This window comes from Pelobates fuscus, chromosome 3 (assembly GCF_036172605.1).
Source record: "Pelobates fuscus isolate aPelFus1 chromosome 3, aPelFus1.pri, whole genome shotgun sequence".
Classification (NCBI taxonomy): domain Eukaryota; kingdom Metazoa; phylum Chordata; class Amphibia; order Anura; family Pelobatidae; genus Pelobates; species Pelobates fuscus.
In genome coordinates, this window is record NC_086319.1 from 81,692,866 (window position 1) to 81,718,158 (window position 25,293).

General features: G+C 38.5%; 1 protein-coding gene across 1 annotated transcript; it reads left to right on the forward strand.

Moving 5' to 3' along the window:
* Positions 1–2,152: 2,152 nt before the first annotated feature.
* Positions 2,153–22,097, forward strand: FGFR4 (fibroblast growth factor receptor 4). Its single transcript, XM_063447297.1, has 18 exons — positions 2,153–2,720; positions 4,892–5,036; positions 6,458–6,721; positions 6,916–7,011; positions 7,614–7,780; positions 8,147–8,270; positions 10,111–10,301; positions 10,491–10,629; positions 11,516–11,700; positions 12,022–12,167; positions 13,746–13,867; positions 16,564–16,674; positions 17,014–17,204; positions 18,300–18,422; positions 18,628–18,698; positions 19,940–20,077; positions 20,451–20,556; positions 21,079–22,097. Exons 2-18 carry the CDS (start codon positions 4,940–4,942, stop codon positions 21,247–21,249), a joined length of 2,442 nt encoding a protein of 813 aa, XP_063303367.1. The 5' UTR covers positions 2,153–2,720; positions 4,892–4,939; the 3' UTR covers positions 21,250–22,097.
* The last annotated feature ends 3,196 nt before the right edge of the window (positions 22,098–25,293 follow it).

Sequence of the window (25,293 nt, forward strand, 5' to 3'; positions counted from 1 at the left end):
CACCATAGTATCTAGATACCTGGTGGGGGTCTGTCCCCTCTCATACTCCAGCAAACCTATGCAGGGAGGGAAACAGTCTTCAGTTTCCATATTTCCCACCAAATTTTAAAACTTAAATATCTGACAATATTCACCTTTAATAAATAACCCAGTCAGCTTCATAACACAGAAGCACATTCGTATATGAACATCCCCACATGAAATGTTTTATCTAGGATTATTTTTAGTCAACATTTGGCATTTTATAAGTTAACTTGATCAAAATCTTTTATCTCTGCTTGGCTATATTCTGGCATCATTGAATGTTGGCCTTTAAAAAGGTGTGTCATCCAACCCATGACAGTTACCATAGAATTTAAGTGATTTTGATTCTGACAGAATTTGTTTGTGTATGTGTGTGTGTGTGTTAATAGACCATTCACTGTAAATGTGTTTTCAATGTATGCTAATTAAATGTGGTGTGTCTGGTTACATTTTTCTGCAGGCTCCAAAGATTTAAAACTACATTAACAAACTTTTTAACATGGCCACTGGTAATATTGTTTAAGCACTGTGGCTTTACAATAGGACATTAACTGTCCCTTCATTATCTAATCAAAACTTTTCTTTAGATTGCATTCAAACCCTATCTGGAAGGTGAGGGTGTAGAGCCAGGACTGCAGGGGGTTGAAGTAATTGTCTGTTATCTTTTCACAAGTATATTCTGACTGTTTTACCCAAACACCTAATTAACTTCAGTGGACATCAAAAAACAATGTGGTTAAATAAATTAAATTACAATAGGTTGAAAAGCAGTCAATGGCTTGGATAAGGTGTGTCTCTGGGAATAGTGGGCTAAAAATGTATATTATTAATCTGCAATTTATACAATGTATTGTGTATTTCCGTCTTTGGTATAGTGAATATTGCATCAAGTAATCAAGTAATACATCAAGATATGTCTCATTGTAAGGAAAACAGACCTATGTCATATCTGTAGATAGTGAACCGTATATTATGGAAAAATAATGCCATTTTAATTATGACAGCTAAAATTGCTTCCACTTCAGACTGTAACTCCCACAAATCTCAAGCCCTCCTCTTAAACCAAAGACTTCTCTAGCACATTAAACATTAACCCCTACTATACATTATTATGCTATCAGTAAACATTAACTCCTACACTAAACAGTAACTACACTACACTGACAGTAAACATTAACCTCTACACTACCATATCACATTAACTAAAATAGCTTGTAATATATAAGATAAATAATGGTGTAGGGCAGGCATAGGCAACCTTCGGCACTCCAGATGTTTTGGACTACACCTCCCATGATGCTTTGCCAGCATTGTGGGTGTACAAACATTACGAAAGTCCTGACACAGGACTGAAACGTTGAAGTTTTTATGGCAGTTGCCGAATAAAATTTACTTATTTTCTACATTGAAAGAAGTCCTTGGAGTGCTTTTGCTACCTTTGATCTTTATATATATATATATATATCTATATATATATCTTGTGTCTGTTAGCCATCCCATTGTACAGAGCTGCGGAATTTGTAGGCGTTTTATAAATAATCTATATAAAACACATTATTAATGTGAAATATATATCATTATTTTATGAGTATAATTAGTCATTTTAGAAAAGCACAACAGAACAATCTCCAAAACCATTACCTCTTGTCCATTCGCATTACCAGTGTTAACATTGTAGTTAATATATATCATTTCACACTTGGACATAATTTGAATAATTTTGCCTTTTTGCTGGGTGAACTCAGTGTTCTGTGTGCTTATTAAAATGTTTTATGTGACATTGCAAAGGTCATAGATATCTGTGTGGCATTCACATAAACACATGGGATATTTACAGGTAAGTCAGGGAGTTACTAGAGATCATTTAGGAATGGGGCACCATGGTTCATCCTATAGCTGGAAGAAATGTCATCATTAGCTTGAAGGGAGTCTGTAAAGAGAGGGATTCATGCTGTGGATGTAGAAAGCACAGAGCAGGGCAGCAAAGTGAGGTAGTTTAATCCTCCCGCACAAAGCTGTAGGAGAAGTTAGCTAATTTGAGTGTGAAAGGGTGAGTTGGAGAAGGGGGGGGAGGGTAGAGAATAAACCCAGAGGGAGGGGGGGAGCAGGGCCTGGGGGCGGTGTTTGTGGTGGGATTCCCTGCAGCATTGCACCCTTTATAGTCCATTGTTAGAGGGTAAAAGGAGAGCACACTGAAGGGAGAAGGGACAGCCTGCAAAGTGTAACCTGAGCTGTGAGAGAGGGGAGAGAGAGCTATCTTCACCCAGGGAGAATCACAAACCCACAGCTACAGGGCTCTGCACCCATTACACATGCCCAGTGCTTGGAGGCTTGGGGTCATTCACTGCATGGACTAGTGCAAGAGGCTGATCCAACCCTCTTTTTTCTTTTTGGATGATAAACTGCATATTTTTTTGTCCCATCACCTTTTAAGAACAGCACCCAAGGGTGGCATTCATGCTGGAAATCACGTTTCCCAGTCGCCTGATGGATTGGTGTTGCCCACTGGATTAATATTTTGGGGAGATTGTCTGGCACAGGAGCATGCTATTCAGAGCCTGAAGAAGCCCTGTTTGAGTTTTTGGAGGGATCTTTGAGACTTGGATTATCAGTGATTTCGAACGTTCACACCATACTGGACGTTCCAATGAATGGAGAGACAGCTCAGCCTGGGAACTGAGCCCCGAAATCACTAGGTAAGGCATCCGGGGTCACATCGCTGTACGCCAGGCGTGCAAGTACATTGGATAGGGTGCGATGGGTGTTTAGGGGGAATATGAGAAATACGTACTGTATATATTTCCCAACCAATAACAGCACAACCGAATGTGCTTAGAGCGAGGGGGTATGATTTACAGCGATATTCGACACGTGTGCCTGTGTTTATTTTTAATTCGTAGTTTTTGCATCCACGGGGATTTACTCACTAAACAGTGACTTGTATGGGAGTGAAAAAGGAATTACAGAATTTTGGTGAAAGAAAATATCTAAAAAAAATGCCAAAGTGTGACTATAGAGGAGTTCCAAGATTTTTTTTTTTCTTTCTTTTTACAAATCGTTAGTTTTTTAGCATAAATTTTGGCAGTTTGTGCTAGATCCCTTCAATCCCCTGTTTAGTTCTGTGTGCGGTGAGAGCATCGAGAGATTTATGTATCGATCTGTATTCTGAGCGTTGCTATCTGATCACTGTTCTATTTACCCTTAAAAAAGATACTATTGTAGATTGGAATTCACTCTTACTCAAATCGTGTCCACTGTACGTGTGCTTCAAACAGCTATACGGTGTCTGTAAAATGTGAATTGGGATAGTGGGATAACTGTCTCAGGGCTGTTGTGATATGGATGATCTTATTGCAGTACCCACTGTTTTGAGTCTCCTGATCACTGATGGGTTATATTTAAGGGTATCCAAAACGTTTATGATCATAACACAACCTTTCCCAAGCAATAAATATATATTTGCACCTGCTTTGCAGAGTTAATACACAGGATCTTCCATAGTCAATTAAAAAAAAATTAGACCAAAATAGCTGGGTTGACATTTTCAAATTCACTTTGAATTCCTGCCAATTTTAATTTTAGTATAATGTATCGTGACAGTATTTTAAAATTTGATGTATATTTTTGTAGAATCTGTGGGGCAGTGACTGGTCTTTTAGAACTTTCACTATCTTTTTTTATTTACAATTGGAGCAATGTTTTGTGATTTTTACTGTGTGAAGAGTTGGTAAGCATTTTGTGATTTTTTTTTTTTTATGCAGTCGCGTTTGTGAACTACATTTCCCATGACGCTCAGCCAACCAACCGTGGGAAATGTTCTTCCCAAATATCTGTGCAGGGCAAGGTCTGCCCTCAGTTGTGATAGAGGTTAAGCTGTGTGGCCCGGGAAAGGGCGTGTTGTGATATATCTCCTGGTCTGCTCAGGCATTCTAATGACATCTTATCTCTTGTGATTGCAGAGCTGCTCTGTGTAAACTCAGTCTGGTAACATAACTATTCTGTAAATCTATAACCAGGATAGCCTTGGCACACAAAGGCCTTTGTCGTGCTGTGTTCAAAGATTAAGCGGAGCCCCTGGTCCCTGCAGCTAGTTACACATTGATATCCCTTGGAATGTGTATACAGAGCTGGGGAGGGAGGAAGGGATTTGCCCCCCCCTTCCTGATATTCATTATTCTCTGTTTATTCTAAGATTCTGCACTAATGGCTCAGAGCCATGCATGGCATTCTAAGGGGACACTATTTTGCACTTCACCATTTGGAAATCACTAGTGGTATTGAAGTAAGGAGTGTCTGGTAGTTATGGGCCAAGTCGAGTATAATATTTATTTTATTGCACAAAAAAGGAATGCACACACTGACCTGTGAAAAAAAAAATAGTAAACAAAAAAAAATTGAAACATAAAAAGGAATAGTCATTATTTTTAATTTATTTAAAGTTCTTGTCTTTTCTTATATTTATCTTAGCTTGCCTAGTTATCTTCTCTAGTAATACTTACAGTAAACCAATCACTATTGCTGTCACCATTATTTCGTTTGTACACAATTACGCATTTTTCCTTTTGGTTGGAGTCAGGACAGGGCTATAGAGTTTTATTAACCTACTTCAGACTTTGGTGTATTATGGATTCTTGTCAACACTGGTAATTTTACAAGTAACCTCTTCAGATGTGGGAAAACGTTCATGCTTGCTTTTCTGAAATAGATTAAAGTCACCGAAGGCTCAATCAGTTCCAGAACTTGTGTTTAATGGTCTATATGATATATCTGCCCGATGAAAGAATAATTTGACATTTGTACTGTTTTGTCTATATGTGCGGAATTTGTCACTGAGACTTGTGCAACATTTTCTATCCTTTTTCTCTAGTGTAAACACCATTTACCCGAACCCATTTGATTCCTATTTGATTGAACTATGGCGATCTCTCCCAGGAGCCTCTTGTTTTTCCTGCTTCTTGTCAAATTGGCCTTAAGTATGCCTACAATTCCGGGGGACCAGGCTAATTGGAAAGGTAATGTTTAAACAGCCATGTATTCCTGAATGCTGTAATCTTTACTGTTCTACGAGGAGAAATAGGTGTTGTGGTTGCACTTTTATAAAATTAACTTATCATATAAATCTCTGGAATAATCTTGTACACCAGAACATGGGGGTCTTACCCCCAATAGGTGTTTCAGATTAAATTGAGACACGGCATCTATTATTAAGTTACCCTAACTTATCACTTGTGCCATCAGTACCATAGTGACACTCCAAATGGGACCCCTGGTGACATTTAGTATACAGGTGTCTTAGATATTCAGTAACCTGCTGTGTTTGGGGTACAATTAGAGGTCAGAAGTTGACATCCAGGTCAAAATACAAGTTCAGGAGTTTATCATTGGGAGAGGTGTGAAAAATCTCACCTCTCCTGAAGTGTGTCTTCTTCACTCCAAGACCCCCAAAACACACACAAAGTTCAGCTGCTGGGTTAAATAAACTCAAGGATAATTAAGGGGAAAGGGAATATAAAGTGTTAAGATGACACCTTTATTTTGCTCAAATTTGAATGGATACACCTTCACTAGCATTTTAACGATGTGGCATACAATTATGACTGCTGTAAGGGCTGTTAAGATAACTGTTTATATAAGGCATGGCTTCACAGTCTCTGATTTAGTATTACTTTGCACATGCAATGATGTTCAAATTGTATGTATTCCATTTACAGATTTGTTAAAATTATTAATGTTCAGTCCCGTGGTGTAATATTGAATGCTTCAAATATAAGATTCCAATTATAGTATCAGTTGCGTTACTAGTCTTTCTGAATTCTTTTTTTTGCATCTTATATCAGAGTTGTTTCCAAAGTACGGTAAATCTAACGAACGTAACTTTTTTATGATCAAATAGTTATTTTTAATATTATAAGATTTGTACTGAAGGTTGTAATTAAAGATGCAAAATAGACTTAACTTAATTAAAACCATACAAAATATATAAAAAAGAAGAAAACAAATAAACAAATAATGGCATGTACAAATTGTAGCAGTAAAAGATGAATTCTGAAAGAGCGTATGGTAAACTGGCTTGATTACGTTGATAGTGTGTGACTTGCAGAGTTTGGAATGATTGAATGCATTCTTAACATGTATTCACACTGATACATAACTCATAGGTAACAGAAGAAAACAAGCATGTATCAGGGCTTCAACAGTAATGCCACCAACAAGTAATACATTACATGTGTAGCATAGTTTTTTATGTTATATGCTATATGTTTGTGGAAACAAGCTAGTCCATTTATAGTGGTTATAGTGTAACAGTTGCATGAACAGTCCTACAGGTCAGTGTTGTTTTTGTTCTGTTGTTAAAGCATTGTGACTGTGTTTAAAATGGGATTTAGCTACAAACATGGTTGTTCATGCTTGCATTCCGTTTGCGTTTGTTCAGAAGATTCTCAGAATTCTCCATCTGAGCTGGAGGAACACCTTCTTCTGGACCCAGGCAATGCACTGCGTCTGTTCTGCGATACCAACCAGAGCAACAGCGTTAACTGGTATCGTGAGCATGAAAGGTTACTCTCCGGAGGAAGAATTAGGATGGTTGGCACTATTCTGGAGGTTTCGGATGTAACATATGAAGATTCAGGACTTTATCTCTGTGTGGTCCGGGGAACTGGCCAAATTCTACGAAAGTTCTCTATATCTGTTGTTGGTAAGTGAACTGACAAAACAGGATTGTTAATGGTTCTGCATTACTTACTACAAGTAATTGAGAAGCATGTCTAAGCTGTTATTTACTAGTGCACACAAGATGTTATTAGACCTTACCACTAATTATACCAGGGATGAAATATATGGCCTTGCGAGCTTATGTGCTTTTGGCTCATAACACATTTTCCTCTGCAGATTCATTGGCTTCAGGAGATGATGATGATGATGAGGATGGCCGTAGAGATGATTCAGAGGGTGACTTAAATGAAGAACCTGTAAATTTTTTCCAAGGTGAGTGGTCTTCTGTAATTGCTAATTGGGGGTTATCATGACTCTCCACCCTTCCTCCCCTTTCCTCAAAGCTATAAACGATAATTCCCTGTTTTGGGCAGTCTGGATCTTAAGTTCTCCACATACCAAAGAACAGGCTGCTTGTGATGTCCTGTACATTTAGAAAAGACCTGTGACCTATGCCCTGGGGTTAGGAGATAAACAGAACAGACCTGACTTTTAATCTAAATGATAATGTGACATCAGAGTCTTGAGTGGATTTTTACAGAATGTAATCATTGCCTAAATGTAAATACAAATTGCGACATTGGGAAGCTGATCAATTTAATGTTCTACTTGAGAACACAGGAGGAACAGGAAGCCTGCAAAGACAATGAATGCATTCAACTATTGATTCCAAGTAACACTTATAACTATGAAAGAACACTTTAATATCGCTGTGTAGACAGGAAGCCAATATTGTATCCAAACAACAGCATGGGCACAACTAAAGGGTCAAATTGGATTACGGAGGACACGTGCAATAACATGGAGGAAGAAAGTGTAAATCAGATTAGTGTAATGTAATGGCCATTGACAAATCTAAATCTCTTTGCTTTCAGTTCCTTACTGGACCCAGCCCCAACGCATGGACAAGAAGCTGCATGCTGTACCTGCTGGGAACACAGTAAAATTTCGCTGTCCTGCTGCTGGGAGTCCAATTCCTACTATCCGATGGTCAAAAAACGGTCGTGAATTCAGAGGAGAGCACAGAATTGGAGGGATCCAAGTAAGTTTTCACCATCCAGTGAGATATATGTCAATAATTAGCCGCATAGTAAAATAGAATCCCTCTAAAGGATGGATGGAATGTTTTGTAATCTGATATTCCTATAATGTGGTCAGTACAGCTGACATTTACGCTTAGTGTCAGTATAAATATGTGTCCATGTAACTTTTGGAATATGGACCGCATACTATCATTTTACTTTCTTATTGTCATATATATATATATTACCATTTGTTACTTAATATTAATCAGGCAGATGTCTTAGAAGAGTGGCATCAGTTCTCTAAGTAGTTTGGTATGCCGTTAGACCCAATTGAAACATATATGTCTTTTTGTTCATAAACAGTTTATCCCTTTTATCTATAGCTGCGGCATCAGCATTGGAGTCTCGTCATGGAGAGCGTGGTACCATCTGACCGTGGGAACTACACCTGTGTGGTAGAGAATAGAATGGGCAGCATTAGCTACACCTATTTATTAGATGTACTTGGTAAGTTTTAATTTTTTTAAATTTTTTTTTACAAAGAAAATTATCCAAATTATTGTTATCTATCTGAAGTGTGAAAGAGCTAATAACTAACAAGGTTATCACTGAGCTGCAAAATCAAAGTACATTTCAAATTTAAGGCCAGAGTAGCTAAACTGAAAGCAGAACTGACTTAGAGAATGTTTTCTAGTCTGACTACTTTAACCCATTAAGGACCAAACTTCTGGAATAAAAGGGAATCATGACATGTCACACATGTCATGTGTCCTTAAGGGGTTAAACTAGAATCTGTCATTCACCTTGAATTCTCACTTTAGAATGAAAGAGTAACATTTAAATTGATTTTTTTTTTTCAGAAATAATTTTAAAAGATACATTCAACTTTTATTAATCAAAGGAAGTTGTCATCAGCAGTTTTATTGAGAGACACAAATTTCCGCATGAATTTGAGAGAGAAGGACTTTTCTATAGGTGTCTGTACTAACAATTTGTACCCCAATCAATAGTCTCCTTGCTAATTGCTCAGTGCACACCCTGATTCTGTCAAAACACCAGCTAATCTGCTGTAAGCCAGGCTTGTATGTTAAAAAGTATATAGCCATTTTTGTTTTACAATTTTAAGTGCATTAGGCTTGTTATTTACTGGTCAGATTTTGTAGCTAGTCAGACAAAGAGGCTGCTTTTCTGCACTGTACATTGTCGTCAGTACTGTGAGTTAATCACAGAGTAGGTTTTAAATAATGGGGCAAACAGGCAGACCGGCAAGTGAGGACAGGAATTGGTGGCGTCCCAAAATATTTTATGGTCTCCCTGCTCAGACCATCTGAGACTTCAAAGTCATTAAAATACTGTCAAGGCCATAAAACTATTAAGGGTCATTATGTTCTCTGCAGCCACAGGCTGCTCTTCTGTTAGTCAGCAGAACCCTCAGTGTAAATGATCTGTGGTATTTGAGATGCTGTCTTAACACAGTAGTTTTTTATGGATGGTCATTTTATATATGTTTTTGCTGTGGTATTAATACAATCATTAGATTTGTAGGGGCTCTCAATTTGAGACTTGGATGACAAAAATCAAACTGAATACTGGCAGTTAAATTTGTTACCAAATTGCACCCCATTTCTTCTAGCATGTAAGCTAATTGAACAGGGCCCTCAACCCCTCTGTTCCTGTGCGTCCATTTGTCTAGTTACAATTACGTGTCTGTTGGTCCACCCATTGTACAGCGCTATGGAATTTGCTGGTGCTATATAAATAATAAAATAATAAGAATAATGAAACTTTCTTGTAGCCAATCATGACTTAAAATATTCGAAAGAGGCTTTAATGTTCTGATGTTTTGTTCAACCTGTTATCAAAATAGGCATATGCTTATTCTGGTTCATTTATTAGTATGCTAAGTCTTTTAAATATTATTAGCTTCATTTGAATCCTTTGAAATAAATAGTTGAATGTTCAGAATGCAACAGAAAATATGAGTTGCAAAAGAAAACTTGCAAACTTTAGCGATAATCGTGGACAGCAAATACAAGTGGAAATCAATGCTTGGCTTATATCCCATGGACAGCAATTAATGGGTTATAAGCACCAATTTGGGAACAATTTAGAACAAACCATCAAGAACATTCCATAATGTTCTTGCTGATGTATCCAATTTAACACTCTCCCCTAGAATTCTGATAAACATGGTCTAGAGTCGGATTTAAAAGGCAGGTATGGAGTTGCAGACTCCACCAGACAAATGCACGTGATCTATCAATCCTTTCCCATGTGTTGTGTGTTTACAAAGAAAATTCTACCGGCAACTTATTTTCTCAACAACATCCTGTATTTTTAATTACAGAAAGGTCATCTCACCGACCGATATTGCAGGCTGGACTACCAGCTAACACCACAGTTCGTGTAGGCAGTAATGTTGACTTCTACTGCAAGGTGTACAGTGACGCCCAACCACATATCCAGTGGCTCAAGCATATTGAAATTAATGGAAGCCGTTTTGGGCCTGATGACGCACCTTATGTGCAAGTTCTGAAGGTAAAGACTCTACATAATCTCCTGAAAATTATCTTTTTCCTTTTATATATATATTTTTTTTTAAAACAATATTATTTTTTCATTTTAATAATGTCAATTTACTGGTGGATTCTACAGTTTAACATTGTCCGATAAATAATACCTCACCATTACACTTTCCTGAGTTGCTCCTTTTGTGGCTATTTTCAGACTGCGGATATTAACACTTCAGAGGTAGAAGTGTTGCAACTGCGCAATGTCTCTACGGAAGATGCAGGAGAGTACACCTGCTTGGCAGGAAATTCAATTGGACTGTCTTATCAGTCTGCCTGGCTGACCGTACTACCAGGTAATTGCAAAGACAATTGTTCCTATAGACTTAATGCCTACTGCCTTGATTATTTCTGATATTTAATTAGCCTGTGCTATTAGAAATGTAACATTTCCCTGTATGCTGAAATACAGGATAGCCTTGGTAGGTGAAGGAAAAGGCAGTGAAGTGGTTGTGAGTGATGACTGACATACATACCAATAGACCAAAAGACATATCAAAGCATAAATTAATCCAAGAGAGCAATTTAATTTCAATTATACGGTGTATGTTACATAGGGTAACAAAAAATGTGTATTAATTGGAACTGTGTTTGGTTACCGGTAATTTAGGAAAAATAGAATTGGGTGTAATATTTGTATTTGTTATTGAGGTTACTAAGCAGTATCACATAACGCCTAATATTTCAGAGTATGAAATTATTACTAGTGAGCCTGTGTTGAGGGGAAATGATTAAGGATATTAAATTTCAATTCAAGGCAATTTATTTTCTGGTGACACTAGCTTCGCTGGTTGTTATGAGGCTTAGTTGTAGCAGCGGAACCTAAGTTGACTTATTGTAACAGACTTGGTTGCTTGTTAAGAAATTCCAAATAGCCTGTTTCTAAGAGAAACATCATTTGATTCATGTAACACAATTATTTGCTGTGGGATGGATAGTATCACTCAGCTATATAATAAAAATGAGCCATTAACTAGAAGAGATTCAGCGCAGTAATATTATTGAGGCAATTAAATCTGTGCAAGCAGCTTTGCCATCCCAGACATGGGCCATTTCTGAACAGATGTGTGTGGTGGAATGGGAAGAACAGATGGGAGTTGGTGAGAGAGGAAAAGCATAAAGGCAGGTCAAGGTCACAGATGTAACAATGACCCTGGACTTTACTTCCTTCCCCCCCAACAGAGGAAGCTTTCTTGGAGGAGGCTGAGCCTGCAGAGTCTAGATACATGGACATCATTATATACACCTCTGGATTTCTGGCTGTGGCAATGGCCGTCGTTATTGTGATTTTGTGCCGCATGCAAACGACACACAATAAACAGCCACCTACTATCCACAAATTGTCAAAGTTCCCCTTAATGAGACAGGTAAGTGGCCTCCGATGTGATGAATTTCTTTAATTACAGTCACTCACTTTTACTTTGCTCAGTGTGTGTCTTGTCCACTGATTTATTTAAGTATTGAAAACATCTATACATTTATAAATAAGTATAGAAGAGATTTAGGGATTGTGTTTCATTCTACCGCAAATGGATGACATTAGCTGACTTATGTAGAAATATACTCTGATCACAGAATATCTTATATATTTTGTAGGCATCCATTTCTGTTTTCTATGTAATGAAATTTTCTGGTACATCATTATTTGGTGGTACATTTCTAACAATTATATGTGTATGTGTCCCTAGTTCTCACTGGAATCCAGCTCCTCTGGAAAGTCTAGTGCCCCTCTCATCCGAATTACCCGACTCTCTTCAAGCTGTGCCCCAATGCTCCCAGGTGTCATGGAAGTTGAGCTACCCCTGGATCCCAAATGGGAATTCCCCCGAGACAGGTCAGTATTTAAACTCACATATATGCTCAGTAAATATCATGTGTGTCTATTGCTTAAAGTGATAATCTCTTCAGACAAAGGATATTTACTTTCTTTTTATTTTTTATATTCTTTATTTTTGCTGTGCAAAAGGAAGTACAAACATGTCTGCGATGCCACGATAGCAATAACAGACAATTCAACGCTTACATTGTCATGACATAAGATTAAGTTGCACATTTATTTAAATTAATAAACAGGATAATGCTAGTTATGTCAGCAGATTAGTAAATATGAGACTAATGAAAGGTTGTGTAGACTGACATTTTGCTTCAGTAGAGTAACAAGTGTGAGATGCAATTATAGTGATACATCTTGAAAAAAATTGCAAGAGTACAAATTAATCATGCTTGTCTTGCATTGCTTGAGTTTCAAGAAAAGGTATGTTATCATATCAGGAGAAAACGCAGAGTACGGAAAATAAAATAGAAACCGGTAACAGGAGTCCACCGCATTATAGTTAAACTAGGAGAAAGCCTATACAAGCAGGTTGCCAGGGTGTGCTTCAGGCTTCATCCGATGCCCAACGTGCTAGGAGAGTGTTTGGCTCTGTGAGGAAGATTCCATATGGGTAAGTGTAAGTGGCGCGGGGGCATAGAGTAGAGGTCTGCGGTCGGGTGCCATATCTCCTTTCTGGTGCTGCAGCCGCCATCTTGAGGGGTCAAGAGGTGTAATGCCCCAGGCCTACGAATTGCAGCTAGAGTCAGGACTGCTGCAGGCTAAGTTCCAGGTCCCGAGGGGTGAGTGATGCTGTGCTGCCTTGGCATCCGCTGTGTGGGTTCAGGCTGACCAGGTGGTCTTGGGGTTGGTGCAGATTGGAGCAGGTAGGAGGGCTGAGTTTGGGTGTAGAAGATCTGTGGTCGGGGTGTCATGGCAGACTGCCTCCTTGCCTCGATAGTGGCCCAGAATTTTGCAAAGATATGATCCAGTTTAGCCAGGGTTGTGGCATTATGGGTCTCTGCATCGCATCTGATTGCAGTCGCCGCCATTGTAGAAGCCTTGTGCCGCCCCTGTATACTGCAGGCTAAGTTGTTGGGAGTAGCAGTGAGGGATCTCCTGGGACCGGGATGACCCCCGTCGGTCCAAAAGGGGAGGGAACTGAAGTGCGCGCTGTGAAGTTGGACGTGGTGTCCGGAGAGCGGCCATCCATCTGACTCCTGTCCAGCTTGTAGGCTGCAAATTGTGAGATGTAGGTTTTCTGGAACAGTACAGCACCGAGTTTGGTACCGTACGAATCAGCAGGATCCCCACTATCTGGTGAGTTGCGTTTTGCGTTGATAATAGCAGGTTGGCAGGTGTATAAAGTAGATTAGGCAGTTTGTGCTCAGTAGCTTGTCAAACCTGTGTCTGCTCTGCTTGCCAGTCAGACTCTGCCCCCTGACAAAGGATATTTTCATTTGGAATATTCGTGATCATCCTGTGGATTCATAACACAAACTTCTTTTTAACCTTCTTTAGATGGCTTATAATTTAATCTTGAATTTATTGCTCTTTTTTGTGCACATACATTAACAGTAATTATGTATTTGTCCACTTCAGGCTAGTTCTTGGAAAACCCCTTGGTGAAGGCTGCTTCGGACAAGTAGTGAGAGCAGAGGCATATGGGATTGACAGAGATCGACCCGATAAGCCGGTTACTGTTGCAGTAAAGATGCTCAAGGGTAAGTTTTTCTGTTGGGTTACTACAAATATTTACCAGTTCATCATTTAAAACAAAAAAAGAATGTGTTATATACATAACTGTGTAATGTAGGATAAGACACATAGACTTCATCATGCTACATATTATAATAATTACTATTTCATTAGTATGTTGTTTTTGCCCCCCAATGGGATTCAAAACTCATAGAGTATATTTTGGGGTTTTATATATATTGAAAGCTTGTTAATATAATACTAATTTTAATTAGTTATTTTATTGACCTGCTTAGTAGTAGAACCCACCAGTAGAATGTTTGAAGAGTCTGTATAGTTGGCAGTTGTATTATTAAGGGACTGGTAGGAGGGTGCAGTCTCAAAAGATAAATCACAGAAATCAATTTAGCCCAAATCCTGCTTACCCCATGCACCCCATTCAAATTTAGTTTGGACAAATAATGTTAGCGTTACCACCAAGTGAGGTAAAGGAAGAGATTTGGATGTGGAGACATCCTCTGATTTATGTCATGTGCTTACAAATTATTTTAATAATCACTCCTTTTTTGTACCATAACTACTACAATAAGCTGTAAACATTATTATAATTATTCAATCCTATATATTCATGTAATGTACTTAAAGCGTCTCTGTCATCATCTGGGATCTTTGCATAATATGCAAAGGCCCTGGACGGTGACACTGATGCTTGGAATCTGGTGGCCATGGGGGAGGGAAAGGTAGGTTTCAATTACCTGAAACTGTCCCATTCATGATCTTCCATTCGGTCTACAGTGTCGGAGGATCCGACATCAGCACTTGAGGTCTATGGAGGATCCCACGAGACCCTCAGCAGAAAGAGCTTTTTCTTCCCAATAGCCGTCAATGATTACAGCTGGGGATCTGACAAGCTTGACAAAAGCTCCCCATTTTCTCAAGCTTGTCAAGCATAGGAAAAATACTGAGACAAAGTAGTGTCTACTTTGTCTCCGTATATCTTTTGACACATTCTTGGTAACATCACTCCCTGTTATTTAGCCATTATTGTCCTAGGTCGTGTGCCACAATAAGCTGGCATCACATTTTATGATGGCAGACTTATTACAGCATGAATGCCAGGTATGTTGCAACCCATTCGTTCCTGGTCCAAGGACAGTGGAAAATAACCTTGTGTATTGCAAGGGACACATTGAGTAAATGTTACAACAACAGGAAGATATTCAATGCACTTAGAGGTGAATTACCGTATATACTCGAGTATAAGCCGACCCGAATATAAGCCGAGGCCCCTAATTTTACCCCCAAAAACTGGGAAAACTTATTGACTCGAGTATAAGACTAGGGTGGGAAATGCAGCAGCTGCTGGTAAATTTCTAAATAAAATTAGATCCTTAAAAAAAATATATTAATTGAATATTTATTTACAGTGTGTGTATATAATGAATGCAGTGTGTGTATGAGAATGCAGTGTGTGTGTATGAGAATGCAGTGTGTGTGTATGAGAATGCTGTGTGTATGAGTGCAGTGTGTGTGTATGAGAATGCTGTGTATGAGTGCAGTGTGTGTATGAGTGCAGTGTGTGTATGAGTGCAGTGTGTGTATGAGTGCAGTGTGTGTATGAGTGCAGTGTGTGTGTATGAGTGCAGTGTGTGTGTATGAATGCAGTGTGTGTGTGTATGAATGCAGTGTGTGTGCATGAGTGCAGTGTGTGTATGTGTGTGTGTAATGCAGAGTGTGATGCAGAGCCTTGGTGGGGGGTGGGCATTTTTTATTTTTTAATTATTATTTTAATATTTTTTTTTGTTTCATTACATTTTTTTTATTATTATTTTTTTATTTTATTATTATATTTTATTTTATTATTATTTTTTAATTTTATTATTTTTATTTTTTTATTAACATATATACAATTTTTCGTCCCCCCCTCCCTGCTTGCTAGCTGGCCAGGGAGGGGGGCTCTCCTTCCCTGGTGGTCCAGTGGATGAGCACTGTGTAGGAGGGGGCTGTGGGGGCTGCAGAGAGATGTTACTTACCTTTCCTGCAGCTCCTGTCAGCTCTCTCCTCCTCCGCCGGTCCGTTCAGCACCTCGGTCAGCTCCCAGTGTAAATCTCGCGAGAGCCGTGGCTCTCGCGAGATTTACACTGTGAGCTGACAGAAGAGCTGAACGGACCGGCGGAGGAGGAGAGAGCTGACAGGAGCTGCAGGAAAGGTAAGTAACATCTCTCTGCAGCCCCCACAGCCCCAGTCTGTATTATGGCAATGCAAATTGCCATAATACAGACAATTGACTCGAGTATAAGCCGAGTTTGGGTTTTTCAGCACAAAAAATGTGCTGAAAAACTCGGCTTATACTCGAGTATATACGGTACCTTGTGTTACAAGTTTAATACAGAATCCATTTTAAGATTTACCTTAATATGTTTTTAGAAATGACTCACAAACATCTAGCAAATAGATGGAATATCTGTTTATGTAATTAGCATTTTATCGAATTGAGTAGTTTTGGCGAATTGTTATTGGACATAACAGAATTTATGTTTTAATCGTTTTGGTTGATTTTTTTTGTAACTGTTGGATTTTGTCACTGGTCACAATACAAAAAAGCTGTCAGTCATCTTATCTTGGTCGCTAAACAATCCTTGAACTAAGCTGACACATTTTACAGTTTATCTTCATTCTTTATTGCTCCCTGTGTACTGAACGTTTCCCCTGTGTAATCTAGATAACGGTACCGACAAGGACCTATCAGATCTCGTCTCTGAAATGGAATTAATGAAGCTGATTGGAAAACACAAGAATATAATCAACCTACTCGGTGTTTGCACACAGGAAGGTGAGTAAGAAACAGGATGGAAATTAACAGTGAGAAGGGGACGACGAGAGAGGATTTGGTAGCCCCAATGTGATGTTCTAAAACCTAAAAACCTAAGAGCGTCATACGTTGAGTGTGATCCTAGGTAGCCATGATGGCAAGATATAACCCTCAAACTCTATAACGTGTTTATAGGATTTTTTCTTAAACTTCAGCTTGTCAAAAGCAGTGCCTTCACCCATTCTTGTTCCCATTCACCTAAATAGCCCAGATTTTATTTTGACAGCTCTATAAAAGATGTGGTCATAAACGTTATAACCATAATGTCATTTAACTTAAATCTTCCTTTTCTTTCTTCAGGGCCAGTCTTTGTTGTTGTTGAATATGCTTCCAAAGGAAACCTGCGAGAATTTCTGCGCGCACGCCGTCCTCCCACACCAGAAGATGCCTTCGATGTCACCAAAGTGCCTGATGAGCTGCTGTCCTTTAAAGATCTTGTGTCTTGTGCCTACCAAATTGCCCGTGGCATGGAGTATCTCGAATCCAAGAAGGTAAGCAGCAGTGTGTCACAAACTGGATTATTTTCTACAACTTCTTTCTTACTCCATCCACTCTGACCACTTCGGTGGTAGGATTCGGTATGTCAGGTGGTAGGAGTCAGTATGTGCTGTGTTTCAGCTTGGAACACTGCACATACTGAGATATTCTTAATTGTGTGATGAGGGCTAGTTGCAACCCCAGCAACTAGCCCTATGGGCATTCCTTCCTGTTTCCCTCTGTTGCTTATTTTTTTTAATTTTATTTTTTTAAATAAACCCTCCCTTCCACCTAACCAATTCTTTCCCTCCACCTCCCACCCTCCCCTCACCAGTGCGGAGCGCCTGCATGCACTCTGAGCCTGGGAATTGGTCCCCTCACAGGCTTCTTTATCAGAATCTTGTGATTAAACTGCGCGTGGCAACAGTGACGTAAGGTGGGGGGACCATCACCACAATGCCAAATAGGACATATTACATCTGATCGGTCTCCCCTCTCAAAAGGGTTTTAGTAAACGCTTAATGTCAACATATTAAATGAATAATAATACTTAAATCATAGTGGGAAAAATGGGCATGTGGCAACCAAGAAAAAAAACTTTTTTTTTCCAGCTGTTGCAACTGTATCCCAAAGAGCCATTACAATTGACTCAAGCAGGTTGGAGCATTTCTGCAGTAATAACCTTTCAGAGAACATAATGGCTTCCGCTGAGTCAAGAAGTATTTCCTGTAAACTAAAGGATTCACAACACACACAAGAAAAATGATTTTTAGTATTTAGTAGCTACAATAAAATTATTTATCATGCTGTGCAAACAGGATTTCTTATCCCATTGTACAGTGCTACAGAATTTGCTGGCGCTATATAAATAATAAAATAATAACTGGATAGATTATTTTAATTTCCATGAAAAATTCTCTCCAATTTGTCTGGCGCCATTATCTGTGATGTATTGCCAGTTATTTTATGTTATTTGCGTTCAAGGACAAAACAGAAAAGCAGTCCAGATGAAAGTTAAATGACCAGGCAGAGTGTGTTGATTTAACAAAGTATTACAGTTCTACTGGGAATCTTGCAGACTCTGTAAATAACGTTTTATCTCCCCGCAGTGCATACACCGGGATTTAGCAGCTAGAAATGTCCTCGTGGCTGAGGATAACGTGATCAAGATTGCAGACTTTGGGCTGGCTCGAGGAGTGCATGACCTGGATTACTACAAGAAGACAAGCAACGTAAGTTCGAGTGAAGATTTTGGCTTCATTTTAAATCGTTTGACTGAATTCATGTTACAGGAACCTACTCAAGAATGAAATGAGCTCTTATGATCTGTTGATTATCTGTGTAATAACTTGATGGAATTACCTTATCCTACTTGTGTGGATCATGTTGTGTATTTTTATGTATTTATGGTTTGTGGTTTGTTTGTTTTTTAAACAGGGTCGTTTGCCTGTAAAATGGATGGCCCCAGAAGCACTGTTTGATAGGGTCTACACGCACCAGAGTGATATGTAAGTACACTTTATTGCAGTAGGAAACTGATCTTTAAGATTTTGTATAGGATACATATAACTGCTTGTACAATTATACTGAAATGGTTAGCCATGCAGAACTGCCTGTGACTGTTTGTATTGTTTGCTGTACTATGTTCAGTCTCATTAACGTTCATGATTTGTCGATGTAGTATTTCACAACTTTAGTTAAAACTTTTCTACCTAATGCCTGTCTAAGGAGATTAAATGGCTTTCTCATCAGACAGGCATTAGGTAAGTGCTTCTATAAGCAATCAATTCCCAGCATCCCTTGTCACTTATCAATATTGTTTATAAAGCACACGTATATTCTGAAAGGGTTTACTTATACTAATTACATTTTATTTTTATAACAAGACTGTCATAGTGTCATGTGTGCAGCTGTTTTAGTAGCAGACAAATGTTATTGCTGAGTTCTTGTAGTGAATTATGCAATTCATCTAAGAAATCAGAATTCATAGAGTGGACACAGAGAATCGGTTTAAAATATGCTTTATCTAAAAAGTGTATATGCTCAGTGTGCGCCAGCATCACTCGTCCGGGTATATTGTCATTATTTAACTAACAGAATTTAATATTCCCGAGGTAGTGCCACAAATGGGAGTATGACTAAAGCATTTATGCAGATTACTTTGTTTGTCCATTCAATTATTTATCACAACTTCATGGTCCATAGTCTAGCCACAGATTGTGGGGAAGATAATAGAATTTTGATTCTATGCAGATTATTCCATACAGCTTGTCACAGTAACAGCCGTTTGTTAAATGTATGTATGTGATCGGGACGAACGCTCATTCATATACATACCTTGTCCCTGAAAGGGAACTCTTTCAGGTAAACTATCCATAAGTGAACTATTCCCCTTTGCTTCAAGTCCTGTATTATTGTATGTCACGTCTTTCAGGTGTCACCTGCGTCATATGTTGTTTGTACTACTATGTTCAACCGTATGATTCTTTCGGGACCTCATCTGCACACTTTGCAGAGAGCTGTAGTGTGTTGATAACAAATTTATTAAATTTATAAGATAGAACGCTGAATTTAATATATTTTTTTCACTAATTATTTTTTTAACTTTGGTTTGTTCTCGACGCCCCACAACCAGTTTTTTAGTAACCCAAAATTAGGTACTGTACAACTGAGTAGATTGCATATAGAGTGTTGGTTTGTTTCAGCCCTGTGATTCATGTCCTAATTGATTTTTAACGTATTGCTTCAGCTGGTCATTCGGTATTTTAACATGGGAGATATTCACTCTTGGAGGCTCTCCATATCCCGGAATTCCCGTGGAAGAGTTATTTAAACTCCTTAGAGAAGGTCATCGAATGGACAAACCATCCAACTGCACACATGAGCTGTAAGTATATTGTAGTCAATGTTGGATGTTTGACTTTTGGGGATTGCAGTGCAGTTGCCATTGAAAAGTGGTTTGGTGGCCCTTTAGCCCATTTAGTAGCCACATTTCTAGCTAACACATAAAAAAGAGTTTCAACCTGTGCCCTCTCCCCCAACACTGCTGCTGTAAACCAACAACTACAATTCTTCAAGAATTAGTTGTAAATTTACAATCATTCTTAATAGACATTTGTATTCTTATGCTAATTCATTGCCAATTGATGTTTGACACCCTACGTAATAGTGTCAGATATACATGTTAGGTAGCCCAGCTCAGCGTTCTGCACATCTCTTAATGAATGGTTTTACCAATTTTATAACCTTCACCTTTTTAGGTACATGCTGATGAGAGAGTGCTGGCATGCCGTTCCATCCCAGAGACCCACCTTTAAACAACTGGTGGAACATCTGGACAGGATTCTGGTAGCTGTGTCAGAGGAGGTAAGAAACAATTTAAAATGTATTGGTGAATGCCACATTACAAAATATGTGTCTAATTTACACAAAATCCTCTAGTTATTTAGAGTCTGTTAACTGTTATAACTGTTATCTTCGGCCCTATCTGTCTGTAGCGTGGTTTCATTATTGTATTAATTCATTATTTAGTGTTCAATTATAATACTTTTATTTGAAGTATTACATCAGTCTGTAGATCTCTGTTACCATAGGCTTCCCAAGCTTAAATCCGTCTCAATGTTTTCAAATAATACTGAATATCAGTGTTCAAAACTTCAACTAGACTTTGAATGGTGCAGAGTTAGCCCTGGTGAATGTGACATAGACCCTCTGCACTTCCGATGAGTAGTAGCGGAGAACACAAAATGTTAACATTCCAAGTCCTCCACTATTATCCACTGCATGCCCTGTATTAACTGTGATCTAGAAAGTTATGGAAAAGTTGCTTTTTTCAGTAGCTAATATTTTTGTTCAAATAACTCACTACATCGTCTCTCTCCTTTATAGTACCTGGATTTATCTATGCCTTTTGAACAGTATTCTCCAGCCTGTGAAGACACCGCAAGCACATGCTCCTCTTCAGATGACTCCGTGTTTTCCCACGATCCTGTGCCAACACCTCCGTGTGTCTTCAATTACCACAATGTTCCCGCTCTATCTGTTCAAATGGGGACATGAGACCAAAGACTGCATGGGTACCCTAATGGGGAGGGCATATGGACATTTTGATACTTTTAATATTCCTCCACTTAGTAGGAACCTAATTTATTGAAACAACATAACCCGTGTCTGGTTTACTAGACTGCGGGGTGAAATAAAATCTGTGCTGGTTTTCTGTCTTGCTGAGGAGAAACTTGAAATGTCTCAATCCCACCAGCGTACAGGATGCAAAGCACTTGGAGCCTCCCGACTGGCTCTGTTTATGATCACAGAGGTCATGTCTGCCACCAACTATGAGAGGGAACATATTGCCTTATTCTGAAATCCCATTCTATGGATTTGATGGACTGCGGCTGGTGGTGATACAATCCCCAGACCCCTCTCAAAAGTCATACAAAAGAACAGTAATGCACTGTGATGCCACCAGCCTATATAACAGAGAAATAGACCTTCCGGTTAAAGGAATTCTTGCGATCTCAACTTTTGTAATTCATGGTCTTACAATTGACCATAAAGTGCCTGGAGTTTGTATTAATGCTTGTATATATTTTCTAAAAAAAAAAAATAGATATTTATGTACTTTTCAGATACATAGGTCATTTAAACATTTATTTTAATGGTGAAAGAGAGGATTCATTTCTAAAGAATTTTAGCCTCTTTGAATTGGTTACTCTTCTTCCGTCAGTCAAATAATTTATCCTTGTTTTTTGTTTTGTTTTTTATTTTGTTTATGTTACGGTACATTGGACTCAGAACCTTTTACAATCAATCTGTTGTAAAATGCTTTTATACACTATAGATATATTTAAAACAGAATAATGTTGCTATTTTGCAATTTACCAAATGTTTTCATATGTCATTTTGATTTATTTTATATATTGTAAAAAAAGTTACTTTTAATATAAAGACCTAAATTATATGGAAAAACAAAAATCATCATCATGGGCTCATGTCTTTTATACCTGGTACCTTATATTATTATGCAGGCAGGCAAGGTTTGAAAGTTAATAGGCTATGGAACAGTGTACAATTATTTGCAAATATATAGCGCTGATATATTCTATGATTCTTTACAATTTCATTATGTACATATAACTGCAAATATGATACAGACTATTACAAATGTTAAGAAAAGCAAGAGGGTAACGAGGACCCTGCTTTAAACAAGCTTAAAATCCAAAGATATGATGATAGCATGATAATTTAAATGCTCATTTATTTGCTTAATACTAAGCCCGCTCTTCTTGTATTGTGGCTTCTGGTGGGGGTGGGGAGGGAAAGGGGGACTTGGGTTGGGCACTTCTGAATTTAAAAAAGGTTCCAAAGATGAGCATTTCCGAGTGATCTGTGAAAATGATAAATAGCACAGGCAAAACTTAAGAAAAGTGTGGGTTAATCAATAATCTTCAAAGTATCAGTTCTTTGGTTTAAGATCACCCACAGAGAGGTGGATGATTAATCTGAAGACCCTTTTAAAATAAGCTGTGGCTTCTCTTTGGTCTTCCTGCAGCCCATAGCACAGGGAGAGGTTTAAAAACTGCCCTGAAGCTCCCTCTGGCCATTCAAAGTGGACTGTCATTGTGAAACAGATTTTACTGAATACCTAGCAAGACAGTGACTGTCCTTGGGGGGGAAAAGGCAAGGATTCTCCAAATGTTCCATTGTCTTATGTCCAGAAGGCTTCTCCAGGTAGCCTAGAGAGTCTGTTACTCATTATCTGCTGCTGTACCTCCCACCAGCTCCTTAATCCCGAAGAAGGGTGCATTCAAACATTCTGGATTTCCATTTGTGCTGGATTAATGATTTACTAAGCCACATTTCTTGTGTAAATGTATTTGCCAAAAAGAAAATGAGAGAAGATCTTACTACTGCACTCGGAGTAATTCTGTTTACCAATGTTTAATGTCATCTTGCACAGAAGCACATTTTCCCATGCCTCCTCCAAACCTATTGTAGACTTTGTGTTTTCTGTGAAGCATTCTTTTAAAATAGAACACTTTCTGAAATTACAATTCAATATTAATTCTGCCAAAATGCACAGGCTTCCTTTATATTTATATGAAATGCTAATGCAGAGCCATTATCTAGAAGTAAAGTGCACTTTTCAGCAGAAAACCTTGGATAGAGGGGGCAGTGAGGTCTAATTTTTATTCATGTTTGACCTGTGATTCCATCAAGACTGCTTGCTAATGTCTGAACTGTCAGGAATTCAAAGCAAATTTAAAACTAGGTAAAAATAATTGCTTATTTAAAACAGAAATCTCCATATCCGCTTAATTCCAATTAAACAGTATTTTTTATAAAAGTAACCAATACAGAAAAAAATAACATTTTATGCTAAAGTTTTAACTACGGTACTCTTTGAAAAACCTGTTTTTTATTTGTTTTTAAACATTTCAATTCGGCATCTACGATAGGGGGAGGGATATATTATGGGGTTTTTTTTTGTGCTAACAATTATCTTTTTAAAAAAAAAATTGAAATTTTTATTAATGTATTTATATTTTGTTATTGTTTATATAACTTTATATTTTCCGTTTAGAAAAGGATCATGTGAGATTTTAGTATAAAAGCCTAATATAGTGTTAAACGTTTTTAGTAGTTATGTTTAACCTAAATACATCACTTTTTTTTTTTTTTTTTTTTTTTTTTTTTTAATTCTAGCATAATGAACAATAGTTCCCTGGACAAATATACCACCCAAATTACCTTTTATTTGGCAGCAGGGAACTGTTTGTTAGTCTGAGACCCATTTAACTGACAATGCAATCTGACTCAAAAGCAATGGGTTATCTAAATTAACCTTGCACAAAGTTTAATTAGATGCACAACCCCCAACCATTTGCCAGAGATTTGGATGAGCCCAGTGGGTAAGGTCAAGGAACCATTTACATATTAACATTTACAGGCCAACTAGAAAGTATAGCATGCATCAATTCTTTGCTAAATGCATTCTTTGATATTTTTTATAATATACATAAACATAGAAGAGAATGCACTGACTCACTAAACACCAGCTTGAAACCTCACAAAATTTATAAAGGGGTTAAAATTTTACTCGCACATAGATATGCATATGAAACTGTGGTTTTGCACCCCTCCCTGTCACAGATGCCATATTCCAGGGCCCTATTTAACCTTGCCCTGCCGAGAACCCCAGAAGGATGAGTTGATTTCTAGGGTAGAACATGCCAGAAATGAGGTACATTGTCTTTGTGACAGGCTTATTCGATGATCACATACTGTATCTCATCCCCATAGTTTAAAACACTATTAAAATTTTGTGAGCTTTGACGCTGGTGTTTAGTGAGTGTGTATGTTGAATTCTGCATGTATTAATTGACCCTAGCAGAACTATTATAATGTATGCATGTTTAGGTGAGCGCAGCTTTCTTGGCTTTGCGTGTGTGTGTATGCGCACCCAGGGGCGGATCCATAACCTTATCTCGGGAGCGGCACTGGTAGATTATTTAAAGAAACAATCCAGGCACAACAACCACTACAGCTCTCTGTAGTGGTTATGGTGCCAGGAGTGCCATGGTGCCCTCCCAGGGAAAATGGACAGTAGTGTGTGTGTGTGTGTGTGTGTGTGAAAGGGTTGCAGTGGGTGTGTGTTTATTGGCAACAGTGTGTGAGGGCTGCAGTGTGTGTGTATTTGGGCAGTATGTGTGTGTGTATTGTGGGGCAGTTTGTGTGGGGGGAGTTATTGGGGGTTGGGGGGCAGATTAATAAATATATACTTTTAATTTTTTTTTTAAATAAATCATTTTTATATCCCTCCTCCCTTCTTATCTTTGCTGAGGAGGGCGGGGGGGATATTTCCTGCAATTCCTGGTGGGCCTAGTGGTGAGAATGAGAACCTGCAGCTCCTGGGCTAGAGTTCACTCTCGCGAGAACATTGCCGTGGTAACCGTGGCAACGCTCTGTGCTTGCGAGAGGAGAACCCGGAGAAGCTGCAGGCTGAGCCCCTGGGTCCTTTCTCCCTCCACTGCCGGCAAAGGGCCTGCTGATGGTAAGGGTGGAAATTGCCCTGTGGCCCCTGCCCTGGATCCGCCAGTGTCC

Excerpts from the sequence above, each read along its gene's own strand:
- FGFR4 (XM_063447297.1), top strand. The coding sequence starts at position 4,940 with ATGGCGATCTCTCCCAGGAGCCTCTTGTTTTTCCTGCTTCTTGTCAAA. Across the intron at positions 7,012-7,613 it reads ACCTGTAAATTTTTTCCAAG|TTCCTTACTGGACCCAGCCC; the intron begins GTGAGTGGTCTT and ends CTTTGCTTTCAG. Across the intron at positions 7,781-8,146 it reads ACAGAATTGGAGGGATCCAA|CTGCGGCATCAGCATTGGAG; the intron begins GTAAGTTTTCAC and ends TTTTATCTATAG.